The 25,317-nt window shown below is 37.2% G+C and overlaps 1 protein-coding gene across 8 annotated transcripts in view; it reads right to left on the bottom strand.

Annotated features, from left to right (window-relative positions):
- The window catches only part of LOC129744031 (E3 ubiquitin-protein ligase lubel), a 64,533-nt gene extending 39,919 nt beyond the window's left edge, over positions 1 to 24,614 (bottom strand). For 7 of the 8 annotated variants that reach the window (XM_055736347.1, XM_055736346.1, XM_055736349.1 and 4 more), the window contains exons 1-5: positions 24,276 to 24,614; positions 11,717 to 11,812; positions 11,485 to 11,641; positions 2,917 to 3,065; positions 2,222 to 2,395 (exon numbers count right to left, since the gene is read on the bottom strand). In XM_055736347.1, the coding sequence (XP_055592322.1) occupies positions 2,222 to 2,395; positions 2,917 to 3,065; positions 11,485 to 11,641; positions 11,717 to 11,812; positions 24,276 to 24,281 (582 nt within the window). In that variant the 5' untranslated portion in view covers positions 24,282 to 24,614. The remainder of the gene's footprint in view (positions 1 to 2,221; positions 2,396 to 2,916; positions 3,066 to 11,484; positions 11,642 to 11,716; positions 11,813 to 24,275) is intronic. The other variant, XM_055736351.1, reaches the window with a different exon arrangement.
- Between the last annotated feature and the right edge of the window lie 703 nt (positions 24,615 to 25,317).

Here is a 25,317-nt window from a genome sequence, read left to right as displayed (position 1 = left end):
TTGTTATTTTTGTATTATTCTTGCAAAATGCTGATAATAAAAGTAAAAATTAAAAACCGATTTTTAAAAATGGGGGGGGGGGGGGGGTTATTAAAGCTACGTTTTTATCTAGGGGGGGTCTATGACTTTGTGACGAAATGCTACGAGAGGGGAGGAGGGGGGGGTATAAAAACTCAAAAAAAGCTACGTCATTTATGGATGTTCCCTAACTCCATCGTTGAGGATAAAAGTTTTGACCGTTTTTTTCTTAAATTGCATAACCACTAGGGCTAAGGAACATGACTTTTTTCGGTTGTAAGGCATGCCACACTTTAACCAATTTTTCCTTAATTTGGAAACATCGTAGACTGACTCAAGGCTACATTTGTTAATAGCTCTTTTTGAAATTGTTTCTCATATAACTGAAATAACTCAACTTATACGAAAAGTAAATATTGTACATATTTGTACACCTTTTGGCGAGGTTCATGTTTCAACTCTTCTACCTAGCTTAGATTTTTTTTTAAATCAATACAGAATGGATGGAATCAGAACCACCAGATCGAAAAACACATGGACCAAGGATTTCTAATGCTGCCAAAATGTTAATTTTTCGAAAAATAATTCCATTTATAGTTTTCTTTCGTTTTTAAGATTCTTCTAGCGATAGCATTTTTTGAATCAAGAATAAAGGTTTAATTATGTTATTGGCTGTTGATTGAAAAAAGGGTTTAAATTGTGTTGATGTTTGGAATTGCTGATTTAATGAATGTATTACGTTTAAATGAATCGATAAATGCTACCGAGCATGCTTCGAAAATAAAAAATTCTCAGTTATTTGTGAAACAATTTTAACAAGAATTATAAAGAAATGTAGCCTTGAGTCAGTCCTATAACCGAAAAAGTACTGAAAGTCATGTTCCTTAGCTCCTGTGGTTATGCAAATAAAAAAAACGGTCAAAAATTTGTCCTCAACGATGAATTTTTTTGTTTAGCTACGCGTACTTTACAGCGAAAACGGGGTTCTGGGATGTTATTTTCACTTGAAAATATGATGAAAATAAGAAATGGGGATCAAGTAATTCCCTAAAGTTTCACCTGAACTTCTCCCCGAACTATCACTTCATCTGTGCTATCACGTGAATATTATCCACAACCACGACCAAATATTTGAAAAATCTTAGAGTTTACAATATTACACAAAAAAACAACAATCTAAATCAGTCATGATTTGACACAATGGCATGTATTTCAAATGGAGTGTTCCGGTCGAGTGATGAATATCATCCTTAAAAATTTCAGCTCATTTTTGAAGCCTGATAACTTTTTTATGTAAACTTTGATCGAAATGCAGTTCTGGGTTGAAATATTTGTCCCGTTTGACCCGTTTTCAAAAGCAATCGGCCGAAGGGAACCAGAGTTATTAATAAAAAAACTGTTTTTTCATGTTCCTCTCGAACAAAATGTCTCAAAATCCCATACAAACTTTAGGCTCGTTGAGCGAACCCTTCCCGTGATCCGATCTCGCCCAAATTTGGCATGGAATCTTGTACTAGGCCGAGGATCAATTTTAGCCCGCAGCGCATTCCACAAGTTTTAAATTTCCCATACAAATTTGGGGCACTCTATTATCCATGTTTTAAACTTTTCATTCACAAATGCTATCACTCGTACAATATAATGGTTGCGTAAAATGCATTACTGGGTTAGTGCAAAAGCAAGACGTTTTTCATGAAAAAATGCTTTAAAAAAAATAAAAGGGATGTGAGCATTGATAAATAAAACACATGCTGGTTAAGTTTGGAACATAGTTGTTGTATTCATCAATGCTGGTAATTACAAAATTCTGGGGTGAAGAAATTAATGAACAATAATTCGAATTCTTAAAAATTACATTTTTCCTAATAAATGATGATTGAAAATGTGTAAGGATTCATTAGATTTTGTTATGGATCAAAATATAAAATCAGCTTTTGTAGTATTATTCTCTTCAAGATGCAAACTGCTGCGCGGAAGCATTAAGTTAACTGTAAAGGGAGTTTCCTAATTTGGCAAATATTATGCTTCGCAAAGTATGGCAAACGGTGATTTTTCGTTTATCTACAACATATAGAGCCAATTATCGAATGCAGAATCAACTAATCGTGAACAAATTTCAAAAACCAAAAAACAAAAAATTGCAGCAAGATGTAGTACATAACAAGTAGTTCGAAACGTCTCAAGATATGCTACAGCAGCGTACCTGGTCCTGGTCCTGATCTCTGCGCCCCAACAAGGGACTGGGAAAATGGAAACTTCCGGGACGTTTGTTTTTCCGGGGTGGCGGCAGAGGGCCACCACCTGGGCCTCCCTCGCCTTTCGGGGGCAGTGGTGGCTTCTCGACAGGAGCGGCAACCGATTGCTGCGGTTCTACGGGCTGCGAGGCGATGAGGTGGCAAGTGACGGAAAGTAGAAGAAGAAGAACAACAAGAACGATATGACTAGAAAAGCTTCTACGGTGATGATTTTGATGTTGTATGTACTTTGGGCGCTTTCAGCATAAACACGAGACATTACTAATGAAACATAGAAAAAACCCTCGTGGCGGAATGTTCATTGAAACGTGGTTGACATGATTTATGTCCTTTGATGGCAAGATGGACCCTTCCGAAAATAGTTCATGCAGCTTGATTTATTTTAAACGCAATATGGTCATGAGTTGACGTTGACGATGCCAATTTGTGGTGTTGCTGACGTTGGTGCATTTCAATTTGCCAAATTTTCGGGGCATTTTCTTGTGTCGTTCGAAAAGCCGGTATGAGAGAACGAGGAAGTACTGTGATGTGTTCTGGCGATGGCAATGTCAAGCGTTTTTCTCCCTTTTACATTAGGGATTTTTGTTTTCAACCATGATGGAAAGCTTATAGATACACAAAACTAACTCTAGATGAAACTTACCGTTCTGATGTGAGTTTGACGTTTGGGATGACGATGATAGCGATCGTCGCAGGATGCACAGAACGTATTCTGATCGCACTGCTGGCAGCGGACAACCGGTGACAGAGAACCGCATAAGTCGCACTTCGTCACAGTCATGCGTTTTATATCTGAAATGAGATGGAAAGGGTGAATTTTATAAAATGTTTACTACAATATAACGTAAAGATGTACCGAATAGTAGTATTCGGCAAACTGCCGAATCTCGAAACTTTTTACAAATTCGGTGAAACCAAAATTTGACCGAATGTTTGGTCGAATATATTGTCGAATTTTTAGAGAAAAAAAAGAAAGCTTCAAATTCCTTCTATTTCTACCATCCAAATGCCCTTCATGTTTTAGAGTTCATTATTTAGAACCAGAAGTGTAATGCATAAGATCTACTTCAAGAATCCTGGCATCCTGGCAAGATTTAGCTTATCTCGATTATTTAATATTTATTAGCAAGCAGGGATGCCAGGTTTTGAGGATAGAAAATCTGGGCAATTTGGAAAAAAAAGACTGTGTATGTCTGTGCACAAGGAAGATCGCAAATTTGCTTCCAAAAAATTTTTAAGATGTGTTTGAGAGGGGAAAGAAAGTTGGAAGTATGTTGTGTTGGAAGTAGAACCAAGCAGAAACCAAGATCTTCCCGCTAAACTAAACAAAAATCGTTTGGATATAACCCATATCCATACCGTTTGATCAACTGTTCAGATTTGCGTCGAATTGAGCCATTTCGTTCGGCTCAAGATAATTTATCCTACTGTTAAGGCCTGATTTTCCATCAGTTTTCTACAAACATGTGAAGCCTGCAGATTCTACGAAAACTTCGCAAAAAACTGACTAAAACTGGTCAAAATCATCGCTAATAAGTCTGTGCTGAAGCTAAAGAGCAGTTTTCGATAAAAAATTCGATCACTAGCCTACGATTTACTGAAATCTATTTGTTATTGAATCAATGTAAAAAAAGACTATAGAAAACATAAAAGTGAAAAAATATGATTTGCTCCTAAATTGTGTTTATGCTGTTCATTAATCGTGCTTAAACATAACGGGACACCCTGTAGTTGTCTTTTTTGTTGTTCAAATTTTGAGGTGTTGGAACTTTTTGCATCGGAGATTGGTAGCGTTCAATAAAAGGATACGTATGTACGCAGATTAAACGGTTGAAATAATTTACGCATAGCTATAGCTTAAACATCAACACGATCAGAAAAAATACTTCCAAAGCGAAAATGGTAGCAAAGTTTCTTCATCTTGTGCAGAATAAGGTCCTTTTTGCAAATCAAAAATCGTATTTGACATAATAAAGAGTGTCCACGATGAAATGACCACACTATGAAATTGCTCTAACTTTCAACCGTTGGGTAGAATTTACCAAAAATTTGGCGGATTTGGCTCATAGTGCATTGTTTACATCCTGCAAGTTTTAAAGTCCTGTTATCAAAACTCGCGGAATTGGAGTCGAAAGAATAGCTCGTGCGTGATAAAATCTTGCACATTCATCTCGAGAATAAGGATCTCTCGCATCGTTCTATCGCTTAAACGTTGGGAATCGTGAATTCCATGCGGAACGATTGTCCACTTATCGGAAGCCCAGAAGTGAAGGAAAAAGTATTCCGTATAACACCAAAAATTACAACCGCGTAGTTGGGGCTGAAACCCAAACGCCTCCGTTCGGGATGTGGCTAAGAAGCTGTACCTAAATATGCCGAAGTTTTGTTCAGAAGGCCAAAACTAAGGCTGGGCTTCGAACGTTCAAGGTAAAGGCCCCCAATCGCGACGAGAAGCAGAATAAGTCCGCCAAAACCCGTGCTAGGAAGTTGTACCTTAACATGCTGACGAAAGTTGAATGCTGCATCATGGACGACAAAACATATGTGAAGGCCGACTTCGAACAGATCCACGGCAACCTGTTTTTCACGGCCAAGGATAAGTTCAGCGTTCCGAAGCATGTCCGCACTCAGAAGATGTCCAAATTTGCGAATAAATTCCTGGTTTGACAATCCATCTGCACGTGTGGGAAGAGGAGTGCTCCTTTCGTGACCCAAAACACGATGAACGGACAGGTGTACATGAAAGAGTGCTGTTTCCTCTAATAAAGGCCCAAAACGTCCCAACAATCTTCTGGCCGGATTTGGCCTCATGCCACTACTCCAAGGAAGTGCTGAAGTGGTATGGGGACAATAAGGTCAATTCGTGAAGAAAATGTTCAACCCTCCCAACACTCCGGAGCTCCACCCCATCGAGAAGTACAGGGCGATTAACTGGCGATTAACTCCAGTCGAGGAACTGGAGAAAGTATGGGTTTACATGCAAAAAACGGTTGATTCACAGGTTGTGAAGAATCTTATGGCCGGTTTTTTTTTAGACATACAGTACCGTTCATAAATTGTATAGAAAATGGAAGCACACACTTTGTCACTTCGAATTTGAACTTCCATAACTTTTTACTCTGATGGTATTTTTCGATCAAATTTTGAGTTAGATAGATAAACTATTACACTAGTGTGGCCTGAGATACAGTAATTCTACGAAAATCGGACTTATTGGACTTTCACCATTCAAACTGCAATATCTCAGAAACTACGGTACATTTTTTATTGAAATTTTGTTGAGTGATTGTTGAAATATTAAGTTAGCATGTCTGAAGTTTTTGAAAAGTTCTATCGGTGGGATAAAAAGTTACGTGAGTTACAATATTTCAGGCATGTACCTAAAAATGCGATTTCTATACAGTTTTTGACGATTTATGAGAACAATATCGTTTCCATCCACAGTTTAGTCAAAAAAATGTCTGGAAAAAGGAATGCAGAAAAGAAAAAATGGAATAAATGATCCATTTGTGTTTTGAAAACAGAATCTCGCGATAATGTTTTGATTTTTTGGTTGAAATAGATTGTTGTTAAACATAAAATAAGATTTTCTTATGGAAACATTCGTTCAAAATTCTATAGAAATCGCATTTCTAGGTTCATGCCTGAAATATTGTACCTCTCGTAACTTTTGATCACATTGATAGAACTTTTCAAAAACTTCAGACATGCGAGATTAATATTCCAACAATCACTCTGCAAAATTTCAATAAAAAATGTACCGTAGTTTCTGAGATATTGCAGTTTGAATGGTAAAAGTCCAAAAAGCCCGATTTTCGTAGAATTGCTGTATCTCAGCACACAAACTCCAGAAAGCTCATTTTGTGATATAATAGTGTGATAATTGATCTATCTAACGCAGAAAAATTTGATCGAAAAATACTTTCAGAATAAAAAGTTATGGAAGTTCAAAGTCGAAGTGACAAAGTGCGTGCTTCCATTTTCTATACAATTATGAACGGTACTGTACACCGTCTTAGCCGATTTAGGCTTTTCAGACTGCATAAATGATGTGGACAACTTAAGATTAACATTTAACACCCAGTACCGAGATGGAAGTCGAACCCATGCCATCAGTGGACCAGTGATTACCATCTTACCGAGCTAACCACTCGACCACCGAGACGTACACACTAAGATTGCAAATATTCCCCTCGGGATATTGATTCTTCGAATCACAGGGGAATAGTTTAATTTTCCCGAAATTCGAATGAACACCCACCCGATTCACGCGGAACATCATTTTTCCTGTGATTTTTGATGAAACTTCTACGTGCCCACAGGAACCCCAACAAACGCCATTAATTCAGGACAGTGTTTTTCTGAATCACGTTAAACATATTGGTTGTCAAATCTCCTTTCTCTTTTCCGCCACTTCAGAAAATTTTAACCGCGAAAAATTTTCAACCGTTCATCCATTTTTCGGTTGCCGTTTTTTGTTGTTCGTATTGTTCGGTGGACGCTATTCGCGCGAAGTGAAAATTATTTCGATTGAGTTCGTTTTGTTTATTTTAAATGAAGTTGATGCCAGCCCGATTCCGGCAAAACTCGTGATGGAACCCATAGATAGTTTGATGACTTATTTTTGGACGAGCCGCTTGTCCCGGTTTGGATCGTGTTTGGCCGGTTCGACTTGCATCAGTTTGCTGACATGACCACGAAACGCAAGGATTCAAAAACCAAATTCGCATAAAGCATCGGTAAGTTTCACTGCCATCCAGTGCTTCATTGAAAATAATTTAATTTGTTTTTTTTTTAATTACAGATCACCTGTTTTGATTGTGTGGTGTAAATTGTGATGGTGAAAATGTGTTAACTTTGCGAGAAAATGTGTTTTTTTAATTTACCTAATGAAAATAAATTCATGTTGTTTTGAACGCTATGAACGTTTCTTTTATTTAACAGCGATTTGGTTGAATTTTAAAATTAAAAGAGAAAGGGTAGAGGATAGCAGAATTCATTTAAAATCACAGGGGGAAATTCTTACGAACTTACAGGTGTTTTGCAAAACTCCCTGCAAATTACAGGATAATACTGTTTCGCACCTACAGGTGCTTTTGACAGTTGTTTTCCTGAGCTGTTTTTGTGTCCTGAAATCGTCCTGTAATTTCAGCTGTTGAAAATACAGGACAAAATTTTCCCGACCACAGGAGAAAAGATTAAGTGTGTAGAAGGTACGAGAGGTACAAGGTGTAGGGGAGAGGCGGGCTATATGCGCATATTAAGGAAAGCACTCATTTTCTCCCATATTCCAATAGATAGGATTCTTAAAACTATATGCACATGAGTGGACATCTGTTTTCTTTACGTTAGAGCCATTTTTCTGTAAAAATCTCTTACACTTTTTGTGAAAATAATTTTATAACAAAAGAAGTCAAAATAGCCGATTTTCGAAACCAGCGGGCTAAATGCGCATATTTATGTGTTAAGCTATATTTCATTTACACTTGCAATATTTTGAAATTATTTAATTGAAAATGCTAGAAACGGGTGTTAAGCATACGTCAAGACTGAAATTTTGGCGAAATTTTTTACATCACTAGTTCTTTTGCATGAAACATAGTTAAGTATGCAATATGGCCATATTTCATGGTAAAATTTTGTTCATATTGTATTTTTATCGGATCAGTATGAAGTTCTTCTTTTTTCGCTGTAAGATCGTGATTTGAGCGTAGATTTAATGTTTAAACAATAGAAAGTAAAAAAATTATAAGACTAAACTTTTTTTCATGATAAAGGCATTTAACCTGCCTTGATATGGGCATTCATAACCTGTCTCTTATTCCAATATCTTATCATCTACAACTTTCCAAAAAGCTTCAACTTGTTGAATTTCCGGTTTCCAGATGAATAAGAAAGAAAATCCATCGAAACTTTTATTCACAGAATCTGCACGCACGATAATTAAAGTTCAATATATTCTAACAAAACTGACAAAAATCTTGTTTGAATTTTTAAATTTTTTCGCCTTTCTATAACAATTTAATTTTTTCATGCCATGCGTTAAAAGCTTATTACCCTCAAACTGCACTGATTAGATATGATGAATTTCTAGCCATATCGTCTATCGGCTGTATGCGCAAATTACCCAACATGCGCGTTTAGGAACACTTCCCCCTACGTACGTTAAGGGCAGAAACACAGTGCACACGAGCGAGCGAGCGAGCGATTCGCGCGAAGAATCGCACCTCATTTGAAAACGTTGAAAACTGTGAGACCGTTCACAGTGCAAGCGACGCGATTCGTACTATCGCGCGAAATACCATTCGGAAAATTATCCGTCGCAGCAGTCGCGTGAATAATTTGTTTTGGTTCACCCAAACTTCATATGAACCTGCACTGAGATTATTTCTCGGCAGTTTTATTTGTAAATATATCGCGTTATTTTTAAATAGTAAAAGAAACGATTTTCCTCGACTAACTTTTTAAATAAATTCGAAGCAGAGGTCAATTTCAACTATGACAAAGTTTTTCCAGCATATACCTGTCGTTTGTCCACTATATGGACGAAATGGTGACCAGCAAATTCTGAAGAGAAATTCGTATTATTTTGCGGCACGGTGAATTTGTGCTCTTTGTGCTGTAAAAAACACATTACTTCGCGGGAAAATTTAAACACTGTGAATTTATTTTTTTCACCAAGCTGCATAAGATGCATATTCCATATACCGGCGCGCGTTTTTTTTTCTCTAATTATTTGAAACCTTTGGAGATTCCGGTGACAAATTGCGTGGTCATCAGGTCTCGCACGATCCAAAATTTTTTCATTCCATTTTTAATTGCTTGAATAATTTAAGAACGTGAAGTTTTGATGCCAAAATAAATAAGATTATTATTATTATTATTATTATTTATTAGAGACCTTTTAACCACCCGGGTCATTCGGGTCTGAAAATAAATAAGATGGTTTATAAAAAATAATTTTCTTCGAAAAACAAATACTCCTTTTCTTTAAGAACAAATAAAATAACTTCTCCTAGAGAAATTGATATATGGATATTGTTTCAAATATTTAAAACAAGAGTAGATTAGCTGAAAAATATTTTGAGTACTAGCTGCAAAAATGGTTATTTATCATGAAGGGAACTTCATCTTAAATTACTATAATCATGATTATACAGTTCAAAATATGTCGACTGGAAAAGAAACGCAGCTGCCAGATCATAATCAGTTGCTTGGACTCACAATGAAAACTCCTAGAAAAAATTATAGCATCCTAACATCTGTAACCAAAGAAAACACTCAACTGCTGTGCACAGAACATTTATATTTAGAAAAAGGTAAATTTTACTTGTTCAATCTGTAACATGAGCAAGGATTAAATAATAAATATGACTCTAGAACAAATTTATCTTACATTAAAGTGCTTTTGAAATAAAATCTTTGGTGCTTATTCTGCGAGTCACGTGACGTGGATTTGTCGGGTCAACATGATTTGACGTCAGTGAAAGTCGCCGGCGCTGATAGCGATGAAAACTCCGGTTTGTGGATTCGGCAATAAAAATAATTGAATGGTTTTATGACGCTGTTAAAAATTTTAATTGAATGTCACATACGAATTATTTCATAATGATTTAAACAAAACTAACCTCTTAAAAATTATTCTTTCAATTCCCTATAAATTGATTCACATAAATATTATTTTCCTTCCTATCCATAAAGTTTTTTCTCAGTGTAAATCGCATCCCGTTCGTCGCGTGCACTGTGAACGATCCTGAAAAATGTTCACGCGAAATTCATTTCAGGTTCATTCAAAAATCGCTCGCTCGCTCGCTCACGTGCACTGTGTTTCTGCCCTAAGGCCAAGGTGCGGGCATTGGCGTATGGACTATAAATAAAATACGTGTAAAATGGTAAAATGAAGTTTTCTAGTTATTTTTCAATCCCTGAAGGTTTCATGGCAATCGGATGAAAATGAATCAATTTTGTGTGTGGCAATTTCATCGTGGACACCCTTTACATAAACTACATTAGATAAAGGGCTATGATTCCGCAGAATTATGTAATTTTTTTAATAATTATTTCTTATTCATAACTAGTTATGTCTTAGACTCTGATAGCCCTATTTAACAATTTTAGAATTAGATACTGTGAAACTTTTCAGTACAGAAAAACTCATAAATTTTTGTGTGTATCTATTCCTTAGAAATCATGGAGGAGTAGGCGGTGACAGATTGACATCGCACGCATTTTTGTTTAGCTTCGCTGATAATTCCAATAATTAATTGTAATTTAATTGAGTGAATCTTCATAAACTGAATTTAAGTGGTATCAACGTGTGGATGGATTTCCACAGTAGAGATGTCTACTAAAAAAGTGCTCCAAACTTAAGGAAAGTGTCTTACAGAAGGTTTTAAAATTTGCCTCATGGAGTTGTAAGAGCCTTGCTTGATTTCGGTTTTGTTTTTCGCGCCAGTACTTGGACTTTGTTTTTCACTCAATGGACCTGAAAGTGATATTTTTCAAACATGTGTTGATCTTGTTAAATCCCACGACTTCAATGATAAGCTGAACTGCTAAAAAATGTGAAAACAACGGTGATAATCGTCAACTCGACTCCAAAGGTTTTTGGACGGGGCAAATGTTTACGAATTGGCACTCGGGAGGAAGAATTGAGTTGCTTCGATTGAAAAATTTGAGAAGAACGTACCGCAACGGATGACAAATCGTTTATTATGTCATAATAACAGTCCTGGACGACGAGGGACTTTTGGTGAGATTGTTTCATGTTTCATTCATTCTATCATTCATAAATCCTATCTGCCAAGTAGGATTTCCTCAATTGCACCCTTCCGATTCCTATCTGAAACAACTTCATGGGTCTTATGAGTTCTCTGCACCTAAAGATTTAATTTGCTGTTTCAGATCTTTCCTACCATGATTACATTGACTTGTCACGGTGTGCATTATGGTACCACAATAATCTTCAAAATCAACATTTGAAATGAGAATTGAATCCAGATTCTCATTTTGGCATTGCTGGTTTCTGATCATTGGTTGTACCATGTGTATCAAGATGTGTGTAGTCACCCCATGCTATGCTATGCTATGCTATGTATCTATTCCTTAGAAATCATTTCGAGAAGGTTGAAGTCCATAATGTTAAGGTTGAGTCTGAGGTTAACAAATCCAGTTAAATCGGTAGGTAATTGAAAGTATTTTATTGACTTACCCTGTGACTTCAATGGAATCGGCGGTGGAGAATTGGAGTACTGTTGCTGGTTGACAACGTCGATGACTTCGTACTCGGGATCAGCATTGTTAAAATTTTTGTTCATATTATTTGGTGGGGGTGGTGGTGCTGGGCCAACCCGATCACTGCTATTGGTCTGCAAGAGAAAATGATCGATTTCACGATTATCCACTGGGATGGTCTGATCCATTTTGTTTGTTTTGCTTCTTACCACCCACGAAGGCATCGATCGACCGGAGCGGAATTTTGAGGCCAGATTCGAGTTAGACATATTGGTCGGAGTTGAAGATCTTAGCGGTACGTTACCCTGGTTCGAAAAAAATATATCGGAAAAATAGATAAAGAAAGTGATAATCATCTAGGCGCGAACCGGTGCTGCTTTTCAAGGATCCTCGCCGCTTGAGTCGATCAAGTATCAAGTGGAAAACGCAGTCGTTACTTTTTATTTACATGGGTCAACAAAATACTTCTCAGCCGCGGCGTGTTTTAGCAATGCTTATCGTTCGTTGTTCATTGTAAGCTGTACACAAGCTAATTATACTTTTTCACGAGACGAAACACCGGATTGCGTAAATTGAAACCACAGCATCTGAATCGAGCCGTCTGGCCAAAAGAACCACAAGTTGTTCGAGATTGTTTACTCGGCTAGATGTGGGTGTGTGTCAATTGCTCATTTATTTACAATTTTCGCCACCAGATTGAGAGAAAAAGGAGGAAAACATAAAAAATAAACATCGAATATGTTGACGCCACCGCCGCCGGTTGGCGGAAATTCCCAGAGGCCAAAAAAAACTTAACGAAACTTTTTGATCTCGTGCCATTTTTCTCGCTTAACGTTGCACTCGATCGGAAAAGCCGGCTCATGAAGAACATAAAAAATCACACTAACTTAAAACCTTCACACCAATGCATTTCGTTCGTAGAAGAAGAAAAGCGAAAAGCTGCCGTCAGTGAAGTTGCTCCTTATTCTTTACGCCTTGGTTGACCGATCTATTTGTGGCGTTTCTCTTCCTCCATCTCTTTGTGTTTAATTTATTTCGCGTTTGACTTCTAAAATCAACTACCGGCGAGCGTACGTACAAAATTAGATAATCTTATTGCGATACTATAAAGTACGAATCTGTAACGTTGCCGCTTGATGCTCGTTCAAACGTGACCTACATTGTTTGACTTTTCCGACTGGGAACATTTTTCTTTTGAAGTTTGGTGTGTTTGTTTTAAGTAATTGCTTGAATATAACTTTATCATCGAGTAGTTTTTGAAACTATTATGCTTTTTTTATATAATAATTGTATTATTCTATGACAACCATTCATATTTCTAAAACTAATCACTATGTTGAAATTTTTGTGCAACTTCAAAGGAAAAAAATTAAGAACATTTAATACATGGTAAGAAAGTTGAATTTAGAAAACAGTTAGGTTGGGATACGGACACATTTTGGTTTTCTCAATTAAATCAAATATTACATCATATTCAATAGTTCTACTCCTCAATGGCTGGTCAATGGCTTTTAGCTCTACTGTAACAGCAAAACTCAGGAGGCAAAGGCGTAACGTTCTCTGTCTTAACTTAATACTCTCTACTTGCATACAACAATCAGAGTATGTTAACGATTTCATTGGACATCTTGGCATATAATTTCACTTGCACATCATTAAACTGTCGCGACAATTTTCTTCTTTAGCTCATCGCAACTTTATTCGTTTCCTTGTGGTCCGTCTGGTGTTATATTTGTTCAACCGTTTAAAGGTATGCTTTGGCATAAGGTGAAACGCAAATGCTAGTAGCTCAGAGACTGACGACTTCAACACAGACATGTAATTTTTGAAAAATTTCCTTTTCAACAATATTTCATAAGGGAAAGAATTGTTGAACATAGCACAGGATAACAAAATGTTCATTCTTCTGTGATACCAAGAACTTTAGAGCTGTAGGGGAGAGGGGGGCTATATGCGCATATTAAGGAAAGCACTCATTTTCTCCCATATTCCAATAGATAGAAGTCTGAAAACTATATACACATGAGCGGATATCTGTTTTATATACGTTAGAGCAATTTTTCTGTTAAAATCTCTTATAGTTTTTGTGAAAATAATTTTATAATAAAAGAAGTCAAAATAGCCGATTTCCGAAACTGGCGGGCTAAATGCGCATATTTATGTTTTTAGCTATATTTCATTAACACTTGCAATATTTTGATATTATTTAATTGAAAGTGGTAGAAACGAATGTAGAGCATACGTCAAGGCTGAAATTTTGGTGAAATTTTTTACATCACTAGTTCTCTTGCATGAATCATAGGTAGGTATGCCATATGGCCATATTTCATGGTAATATTTTGTTCATATCGTATTTTTATCGGATCAGTATGAAATTCTTCGTTTTTCGCTGTATGATCGTGATTTGAGCGTAGATTTAATGTTTCAATGGTAAAAAGTAAAAAATTTATAGAACTAATCTATTTTTCTTGACATAGGCATTTAACCTGCCTTGATATGGGCATTCAGAAACTGTCTCTTATTCCAAAATCTTATCATTTACAACTTTGCAAAAAACTTCAATTTGTTGAATTTCTAATTTCCAAATGAATAAGAAAGAAAACCCATTAAAATTTTTGTTCACAGAATCTGTACGCACGATAATTAAAGTTCGATATATTATAACAAAACTGACAAAAATCTTGTTTGAATTTTTAAATTTTTTCGACTTTATATAACAATTTAATTTCTTCATGCCATGTTTTAAAAGCATATAACTCTCAAACTGCACTGATTAGATATGAAGAATCTCCAGCCATATCGTCAATCGGCTGTATGCGCATATTACTCAATATGCGCATTTAGGAACACTTCCCCCTATGTGTTTTACTTATTTTGGGGTTCTAATTCGTTCATCCAATTTTTTGGTGTTTTTAATGCGTAAATCAAAACAATTTACAATCTTCAACAGAGTTGCAAAAGTTATTAAAGTCGTTCAATAAAAAAAAAACTCAGAAAAAGTTAAAACAAAAAGTCAAAACAAAAGCATTAGATATATAAAAACGTGCCCAGTAACTCCAGTATAAAATGTACATTAAATATATGAATGAGCGCTCAGTGTTTAAAGAGTCTCTAAGAAAGGTAAAACACATTATTACTTTCTATTCTACTCAGTGATAACAACCGTCCTCATTGAGATTGATCCTTATTCATTTTCGCGCACTTAGACAAATTAATACGAGTTTCCATCACGGGATGAAGTCTCAGTGGAACTATTCAATTTCCTGAAATTAAAGAAATTCAAGCCGAAAAAAAATTGAAATCCTTCTTTCTTCACTTGGAGTTGAGACATCACGAGGGAGGTAGGATAAATAAGAACAATTTGAACAAAACGTAGTATGCAACAAAACTGGATACGACCTATATCTATTGCACAAAATCGAGAAATCTAGAAAACTTGAAAAAATATCGAATACAAAAAAATGGGGTTTGTTGAGGGGTTGACAAGAGATGAATTTCCTATTTATCCCGATTTTGATATTTTCTATCAAATTGATGTGGTTTTTCTATCGTTGCTTTCGGAAGTCGAGCACGGACTTCTTTTAAAAGACATTTTACTATCGGAAATCCGCATGGTGTTTTCGCGATGGGGCGTCGCGAGAACACATTCCGTATAGACTTTTCATTGGCCCAAAGTCGCCTACCCACGAAGACGTGCATAAATTCATTGCTCATGAACTTGGATTGAAGTGCGAAAACGTCCTTCTAATACAACCAAACCGCCCTTGGCGGGGTCTTGGTTGTTTTTAAGTGGGGGTCGATGACCTCGAACTCGCTCAGCGTGTCGTACAAGATCACGATGACAAACAATCCCTTGTTTACAAAGCGTAATTGTACAAAGTACGTATCGAAATGGAGGATGAAGCAGTGGAAGTAAGACTGTTAGATTTTACTCGCTCCATCACCAACCAGCGAGTTGCTGACTTCTTGCAAGCCTACGGTGAAGTTCACACAATCCGAGATGTATTTTGGGACGAAAAGATGTTTTTTGGTGGTATGCCGACAGGAACTCGTTCGGTTCGCATGGTAGTGTTGAGAAACATACCATGACATGTTTCAATTGGTAGAGAAACAACTGCTCTGATCTACAAAGGCTAGCGGCATACCAGCGATCATTGCGGGGAATTCGTACACACGGGTACAATCCAACAGCTTCAGCTACAAGATGTGTAGCTAGCAGTACGATCCGGCATCCCAGGACACACCTATATTGCACACAATGCCACATACAGGCTCAATCGTTTTTACGTCAGCACTCCTCCTGAACCAGCTGAGAACAGCTGATCTGCACGTCTGCTGTGTTTCAGACTACATGGCCGAGCTCTGCGAAGTAGTTTCACCTCCCCGTGGAAACGTGTCTGCAGACTCGTCACCTGCAGGTGTACTGTTAAGCGAACTACACGTCACACTTGGTACTGTCAGGCTTCGATGACAGCCTGCGTACCGAGTTCGGCACAAACGTGGTGCGACTAGGTGTCCTAGTACCAGTGCCCAGTTGCAAGTGGGAGGGGTCGTCACGCGTATCGGGCAGTCGCGACCCCGATATGCGGGACGACCAAGTGTTCGAGCGGGTTTTGATCGGTCTGTTTTTGGGGAGGTTCCTGGTCCCGATTCGCGGATATGATTGACTCACGACGGGCAGAGGACCTTGAGCCGTAAACATGTGGAGATCGAGAGTTGAGACGGAAAACACGTTTAGGTGATGTGAGTATCTACAGACTCGAGGAGAGGCGAGTAGTTCTCGTCTCGAATTGGGTCAAGAGACGGATCGAAAAAGGGCCCTCAAGACACGAGGAGAGGCAAGTTGTTATCGTCTCGAATTGTGTCAAGAGGGATGAGCGTAAGAAGGTCTCGAGTCAAGAGGAGAGGCGCCGATCCTTAAGCCTCAAATTGTGACAAGAGGCCGAATTGGGCCTCGGGTAACGAGTATCGGCGAACGGATTTCCAACCCGTGACAGTAGGGGGGGGGATTAAAATTTGCTGAAGAAGTACGAATAAATGAGTATTGCTGTGAAGAGCTTTGCGCGAGTATGGTCTCCCATCATGGGTATAGCCTTCGTAGCATGTCCTGCCCCCAGGCCCCAGGTGGACTTTATGGTGTAGGGGTACATAGTCCCCCTTATTCTGCGCCGCGCGTGAGGTGACGATAGTCGAGTCGAGTCGGAGTCGCGTGAGTCTTGTCACCTTATTCCCAAAACCGATGTGACAGAGCATACGATTTGTCACTCACGGTGACTACTAGATTAGGATAATAACTCAAAAAGTAAATTCTAAAAGACGTTTCTCACCTAAAGCGACTACTGGAATCGGGTGACTCGACTATCGTCACCTCACGCGCGGCGCAGAATAAGGGGGAGTATCATGCACCCAAAATAATAAAGAAATTAATTTTACGGGATTTTTCACGTAAACTAAGTTTTTGATGCATCCCATCGATTCTACGTACGTCCTGTAGCAACCACATTACTTCCCCGTAACTAACACATATCAACCCTTAACTGATACATGAAATTCACGTAAATTCTAAGTGGGTGTCTTGAATTACGTTTTGATCAACTTTTTCGTGCGTGTGATCATTTTTCTTATAAGAATAAAAGGCAGCCTTTCGAATCTGTTTAATTTTTATTTTTTTATTATCTTATTTTGATCGCCGCTGGGATATATTCTAATCTAAGTTTGTGGCATATCGGCAAATTGAAAATCTAATTAGAGAGCAATTATGATAGATATGAAAATTGATAGGTGGAAAGGTCAAAGCTAGAGCGCTTTGGGTAGAAGAAACGAATAGATGGTGAAATTGTGAGCTTAGGGCATTGTTTCTTATCGACAGCATGAAACTGAATGTGTGATTCTTTACCCGGCATCTGCTGGCTGTTTGTAGTAAGTGACGAAGAAGCCACATTGCTACCCACAACCAGCCCAGATGGGTCGAACACATGAGGTTGCGTCCGACCGGGCAAAAAATCACACAAGCAGCGCTCACAAGTGCTGTTTTGATTGCTGAACCAATTCTATCGATGCGTGCTACTTGTTCAGGTACATCAGATGGTTGCTACTTATTGTTTTTTGTTCGTTCGTTGTTTTTATTCGTTTCTTCTACCCAAAGCGCTCTAGCTTTGACCTTTCCACCTATCAATTTTCATATCTATCATAATTGCTCTCTAATTAGATTATCAATTTGCCGATATGCCACAAACTTAGATTAGAATTTTTATTTTTGTAGCCCAAAAAAAATCTCGATAAGCGCCACAGCAAACCGGCGCGCCGTTGAACGCGAAACCCGCAATGGCACTTTTTTTTATTTTACGTGGTGGAATCAAAAAGCACCAGCTTGTTTAAGTTTCTCATAAAAACGTTTTGAGTCGTTTATTTAGTGAAGGTGTTTTTATTCAATGCACATTGAATATTTCGACGACGATAATGACGACGACCGTTGACGTTGTTGGGTTCGGTGGGAGGCCCACCGTCGACAAAATCGTCCTTCTGATGAGCATCCGGAAAACCCAACACGCCAGAAGCCAGAACATATTCAGGTGAGTATTAATTATTTTTATTATTATTGATTACTTGTATAATTATTTTCCAGATACAATCACAGTGACTTGTAAGACACATTTCCTTTTTCAACACAGCAACACAGCAACATGCTTGGGAAAATCTTAAAATGCAACTATCGGTAATTCAAAATTACAGGAGAGGAAAAGTTATGTCAATCGAGGTTTTTTCTGCTTTTACAGAGACTGCAACAACCGTACCAAGTTCACTCTACAACAGCAGCAGGAAAAACAACAGATGTTTCCGGAAAAGCAACTTGGCAAATGCGCAACCTTCACCCCCGCTTGAACAAAGGTTCGAGCCAGAAATTGGTGGTGACGAATAAGGAGGAAATCCGGAACAACAAGGGCTTGGTGGCTAGAAGCAGGAGTTACTCAAACAGTAAGTTTTCATATTTTTAAGTAGATTGGATTCTAAAGCAGTGACTATTGTATGTTTAGTAGATTGTGTAATAAACAATGAAAAATAAATTTTGGAATGACTTCTTTATTATGGAAAAAAGGTCATACGATTGATAATTCAAATATCATAATAATTAAAAGGAACGATATAGCTGACTATAATGGAACCTCGATTGTATAAAAATTTCTCGTAACTTTCAGCGTCAAACCATGTTGCAAGCATTAAAAATTCACGTAAATTAGATGTGAGTACCAATTCCAATAGGGGCGCGTTTACTTATCTATTTCGTAGCATTTACGTGAAAATCAATTGGATAAAAATTATGTAGTTTTTCACGTAGCCACGACGTGCAGATTATTTTGGGTGTGAGTCACCAATTGCACACATTGACCCAGAGTAGCAAACTGGGAGGACGCGGTGGTTCGCCGTGCCTTGGAATGCAATCCGTGAACAGGGTTTACCAACTGGGTGATCAACTAATAAAAAAAAGATCACATGGCCGCTACAGTTCGAATTTGCAATCCGGCTCCCTCACTCATTCCCCGGCCGAGGATTTTGGTCACTACGTCCTAATCTTTTGACCGAAGATTTCCGGAATTGCTGGCATCGTTCTTCAAATTGAAATCTAGACAAGCAAAGTTTACATTGCGAACAGCAGGGGCTGTACATTAGGGTGTCCCAAAATTGCATTACTTCTGGGAATCTGGGGACTCACCCTCCAAATGGTAGATTAGGATGTGCAGAACAAACTTTTGTATGGAGCTGACTAAAAAAATCATGTTTAGAGGTTCCGCAAGCGCGATCTTTAAAAAAAGTCCACTTTCAAAAGATTTGATTTTAAATAAATTCTGGGTCCAAAAATTTTCATAAAATTTATATATTTTATATTTTTTTAATTTTGTTTGTGTTAAAAACTACACGTAAAAAATACAAAATGAACCAAATTTGTATCAAAATGTAAAACTAGCAAGCTATTTTCAAGGAAAAAAAATTTTTTGGTCCAAAAATTTCATGTGACCTAGACCATGCGTTCGACAGAATAGACCACGGTTATTCCTTCAACACGATGGTACGCTTGGGAATGAATTCGCGTTTAGTAGAATTGCTGAGGCGTATTTATGCGCAATCCAGTTCGAAACTGTTGATAAATGGGCATCTTTGAACATCAAGTCTCTACGCACCATCTATTCATCTATCTCGGCTCACTGGTGACCGCAGACAATAACACCAGCCGTGAGATCCTACGGCGAACCCAGTATCTAGAAGGGGGTGAAGGCTGGCCGAATACGCTGGGCAGGACATGTTGCGAGAATGGCGGACGACTGTCCTGCAAAACAGGTGTTCGCTGCCAATCCGGTAGTAACGAGTAGAGCAGAAGCGAAACGAGAGAGGTACACCCAAAATAATTTTGAAATTAAATATACGGAATTTTTCACGTAAACTAAGCTTTTGATGCATCTCATCGATTCTACGTGTGCTTTGTAATTCCATGTAACTGACACATGAATTTCACGTAAAGTCTAAGTGGTGGAAGCAAATTCTTATTGGAAAAAGGAATTGATGTCAGTTAGCTAACTTTTTGTTTTCTTTATGCTGTGAAAATGCGGTGATTAGATGCTGCAGCTCAAGAACATCCAGCGTCGGAGGACGAGCAAAAGACCTCTCTGGACATTCTAACACAAATCCGAACGTCGAGAGTATGGAGGTAAGTGTACCTATTTCCCCCTCAAAATTTAATTTCACTTAAGCTGTGAATTGTGTTGTTTCCAGCTTCGGAGAAAGTTCCTAGAAGTTCCGCCGATTCTCAAGGTAAGCGAGTCAACGGAAAAATTTCGGATATGGCGTCTTCGTCGCATATCCCGGTAAATTTAATTGTCTCAGATTAAAGAGGGTGGATCCAAGTCATTGTAATCTTTCTTTTTAGGAGAGCGGCACAATAATTCAAAAATGCTCCAGCTCCAAGTTAATTCTCGGAACCCGTTCAGTTTTCGATCCTAACGCAGCCTGTTGATGATGTTAAATTTGCTGCGAATTTGACGAACGGTTCAATATGATTGTGAAAATTGTGGTAATAAATGTTATTCACAATTAATTTTGTTTCATTTTTATCTTTATCAATAAATATCAACAAAAAATGAAAACAAATAAAAAAATCAACCAAAATTTCATTTCGATACCAAAAACATTTCCAGTAGCGTTCATAAACGCATCGCGTTGAACTCACTAGAAATTCACGTAAATTTTAGATGACTTAAATGAGGTACCAATTCCTATAGGAAAGCGTTTGCTTGTTTATTTCGTAGCATCTACGTGAAAATCAATTGGATAAAAATTATGTAGTTTTTCACGTAGCCGCTACGTGCAGATTATTTTTGGTGTAGTTAAACCAATCTTGCGTATGTAGGATGTCCGAGAAATTGAAGAACGGTTGCCATGGACCGAGTGAGTTTTAGGAATTATGTTTATGTCGTGAGACGGAATATTAAGAAAATTAAAAATAAATAATGAATGCGATAGAAACAAACATAAATACTTAATAAGGAATTTCGCCATAACGTTCGCGACAGGTTTTTGAAACTTTTGGATCACCTTTTTATTTCTTCATTAGAAATTGCTTATACATAACAAAATGAGTAATGCAATTACAGTTTTGCGTTAACTCACAAACTTTGCATGTTGTTTGGTTATTTTGGGCATAGTAGCCTAAAATTTTCACCCCTTTTTGGAAAAATTTTAAGCAGTCAGAACTGAAGGCATGAAGTTTTTTAAAAAATGAATATTATTATGATACGTTTAAAAACGTAGAAAACCATGCCATTTACCTTTTTAATTTCATCTTATATGATGAAGAAGATACGGATCAAAGAAAAAGTGGCCTACGGTTCCCCACTTTCCCCTACTTTAGCTGATATTTCTTGTTCTTTGTTATAATTCTATGTTAATTTTATATGTAGAAAATGTGTTCCAAATTTGAAAAGAATCGGATAAGTAGTTTTCAAATGACGATGTCCACGGACTTTAAAAATGTGCTTTCGAGAAAAACGCGTTTGAAGCTTCTGCTCTTGCTTTCTTGCAGTATTAGATAGGAGGAGATAAAGGCCTATAATTTCTACAGTTTTGCTTCAATTGACTTGAAAATTTGACACAATATTCTTGAAATGTTTTACAATAAGAAAATAAAAAAATAAAAAAATCGAATTTTTGAAAGTGTTAGACCCTAAGCCCCCCCCCTTAAGTCTTTCATACGAGTTAAAGAAAGCTCAAGAATTCACAGAAAACTGCTGCAAAACTTATCAAAACAGCTTTAAAATTTGTATCTCACATATAGAATATGTTGTCCAAGCTACAACTATTCTAAATGCAATGAAGTTGCGACTAAGTTATGTCAGTTTTCGTAATAAAACTCTTTGTTTCCACTTGTTTTATACGACGTAATGAAAGCTCACGCGACAATTATTAAAAAATTACCTTAAAATGACGAAAATAATTTGCAATTTTGCATTATTTTTAATTGATCTATGAAATCAATTAAATATGATAAAAACTGAAGGTTGGCAGGTTAAGAAAAAAAATAACAAAAGATTGCTTTACTTTTGTTGAATTTAATCAGCAATCGGAATCATTGGTTTGGTCTAAATTTACTGCTAGATGATGATTGGTCGAAACTACCCAATAACTTAAAATAAGCTTGTCAACTCTTCATAAAGTGAAATATTCCTACAATGAAAATCAACAAAAGTATATGATAAGTTTTGAATATCAATGACTACATTCTGTATAAGTTTATCAATATTTATCAAAATCTATTCTGTTATCTTCCATTTATCAACACTTACTAACTAACCCGGTGTGCTTTGATACACCTTCCAAAACTGCATGATATGTGAGAAAATTTTGTCAATTATTATTTATTTTTATGTCATTTTTTTTAAGTTATTAAAATTTTTATTCAATTTATTTGGCTTATCGGTGAAACTTATATTCTTCCAGTAAGAACATTCCAAAATTATGAAAATTATAGAAAATATAAAGAAATTAATAGATGTTGATTACCAGAGAGTAGTATTTTTTTAGAAGCATTTTCATCACATGTCATCACTTTATTCATCATGGATCAAGGTTTTGGAGTGGTACAGTCATATAGAATTGAGCTTTTTTTTTTGTTGAATCCATCTCCTCCCATTTGCGCTTTATCCGTCCAATGTGCTTGATTAGTTCTCATTTTATGAAAAAAAATGGAAAATGTTTAGAAGTCCTTTACAATCTGCTTATTTATTTACTGCAAGAAGGAAGAGATCAAAATTATCATAGACACGTTTCTCGTATGTGAATACCTTGACATAAATGTGGTTCCATTTGCTTGATAAGTTCTCAAGTTATCCGGTACGAGCCGTTTCAAATAAACGAATTTTTAAAAAGTTATCCGAAAAATTCTTCTCCATTCCCAGGAAAAGGGCGGTGTTTCTAATGTAAACATTTTTCGTTTCCAAATATTTTACCATGCCAAATTTGGTTCCATTTGCTTGATTTGTTTTCCCTATCCCCCTACTAGAATGGATCTCAAATGATCATATAAACTTCTTTTGTATGGAAGACCTTCCCCTACTATAGATACAATTCTAATCAAAAAAGTATGAGCCGGTTATGATATAATTGAAACAAATGAACTCCATTGACTGCATATCTGTCCATCAGCACGTATGTTTGCTATGCCTTTTTTTGCTACAAGCATTGACGTACTTTCACTCAGGGAATAGCATTTTTGAGTCTGTGTATGCTTTAAGAACTGGTTCTCGTGAAGTTTGTGTCCTGAGTTAAATTCTTCTTTAAAATTTTGTCTATCACCTCTAGTTATGATGGTATGGCGTTAGGAAGTTCTAATATTAATCAGATTTAAATCAAATATATTTATTTTAAATATTCTAGTTAGCAAGGCTTCAAATAAATAAAGTAACACAATTTCGATTAAGCTCAGTAGAAAAGTCCATCATAGTATTGCTGACATACCAGAGAGACGTTTTAAAGTTTAAAGTGATGTTTAGGATTGAATTAAACCCTACAATTTGGTTGAAATTGCAAAACCTTTTAACTTAACGAAATCACCGAGGTTATTTTTGGTTTATAATTAAAGCGGTTAGCAATTAAATTAATTAAAATCAATACTCATATTTTAACAACTTGAAAAAAATAGACTTTAAAACCTGTTGATTTTCTTAACTTATAACTGGTTTCATGTAAAAATCTTCAATATATTAATTATATTAACCATCCTTGATGGCACTTATAGAAGAATCAGCTTTTTAAGTCATTGCTAATACCAATCAACGAAATCCGATCACTTTTTCACTGTCCGATGAAGTCATAATCCAACACACTTCTGATTTGCCTGCGAGCACCCGGTTGACATTTCGAAAGCACGACCAATTTTCCGCATTCCCTTGCTTTATGTCGACGAAAATTACGATCGAAAATCATCCGGCGGCGCCTCTCGTTCGCATGGTTTTGCATAACCACACACCAGATTCTACCTCCATTCCAGCTAGGCGAAAATCGCCACACGAGCACGCGATTTGCCTTCTTGAAAAACCTCAAACCTCCCCAAAAGCACTTCGAATGCGTTTTCCACTAAACACGAGTACACGGCTCAATCTGTAGGTTTCTTCAATTCTAACGGCGACTGATTCTTGCTCTCTAAAAACGACACTGAAGATCTTTTTGGCGATGAAGAGATCGCCTTTCTATTTATATAAACCCCCGTATGCACACACTTACACTCATCTTATTAACCCGCAGTACATTCCCGGGAGCACTATATTAATAAAAATAACTTTTTCCGATTTTCGCCACTGGTCGTCACAATGATTTGAAGGAAAATCTTCCAAAATCTCTGGATCTGCACTCGATTTCGCTGCCGAAACACTTGCAAAATGTTGAAATCCCTTCGACGGAACAATTTACCAATGCCTGGCCCGCGGATCCAGGACTGGAGGTCGAAATATTTCCACCAAAGAACTTTTTCCTCTTGGGATGAATCAGGACTATTTTTTTTATATAACTTCACCAAGAACGCAACCGAGAAACGCAGGAAATTTCGCGCGCACACAGCCGGACGTCTCGAAGCGGACTGACACCGTGTGTCTCAAAGAAAAGCGACAACGTTTTCCCGATCAGTCAGTCAGTTGATCAGTCGGTTAAATTTTCTCTAGGGTTGGACATGAAGCTGTCGTCTTCTGGTTTTGAACGATCGGGCTACCCCTCGGATCGGATTTTCCGCTTTCTCTTTTTGCACTCGCTTTTCCCGGTCGATCGGAAGGAAATTCTGACATTGCTACGATCGGTATTTTTCGTTCAGTTTTGTTTTCCTCGAAAGCGTGTCTTTTTGCGATTTTGTTATTCACATCCGAATGGTCGTTGTGGTCGTTCATGATCTTCAATCTGAGAGTTTATAGGTATGGTTGGTCAGGTTGCACAATGCAGAAAAGAAAAGAGGAAAAAAGATAAGATGTACAGTGGTTGTACAGGATTTCGAAACACTTATTGCATAATATTAAGTTGCTATTTTTGAATGGGATAATTTAAAACTGATCGATCGTTAAAAAGAATCCCATATCGACCATTGGTAGAGGTAGTACTGATATGTTCGATATTATTGTCCGTTGCGTTGAAAGATTGATTTTGTGCAATGTTTTGCAGGCACAGTTATCCGTACAAAGTTCAACCAAAAGTTGGTTAGCGTGTAGCTTAATGACAGAAATTACACTTATTTGACACTAGCCACAAATAAAGTGCGCAGTTTAATACGTGCTTAGCGCAT

Source organism: Uranotaenia lowii, chromosome 2 (assembly GCF_029784155.1).
Source record: "Uranotaenia lowii strain MFRU-FL chromosome 2, ASM2978415v1, whole genome shotgun sequence".
Taxonomy (NCBI): domain Eukaryota; kingdom Metazoa; phylum Arthropoda; class Insecta; order Diptera; family Culicidae; genus Uranotaenia; species Uranotaenia lowii.
The sequence above is the reverse complement of the archived record's forward strand: the minus strand, read 5'-3'. Positions and strand labels throughout refer to the sequence as shown.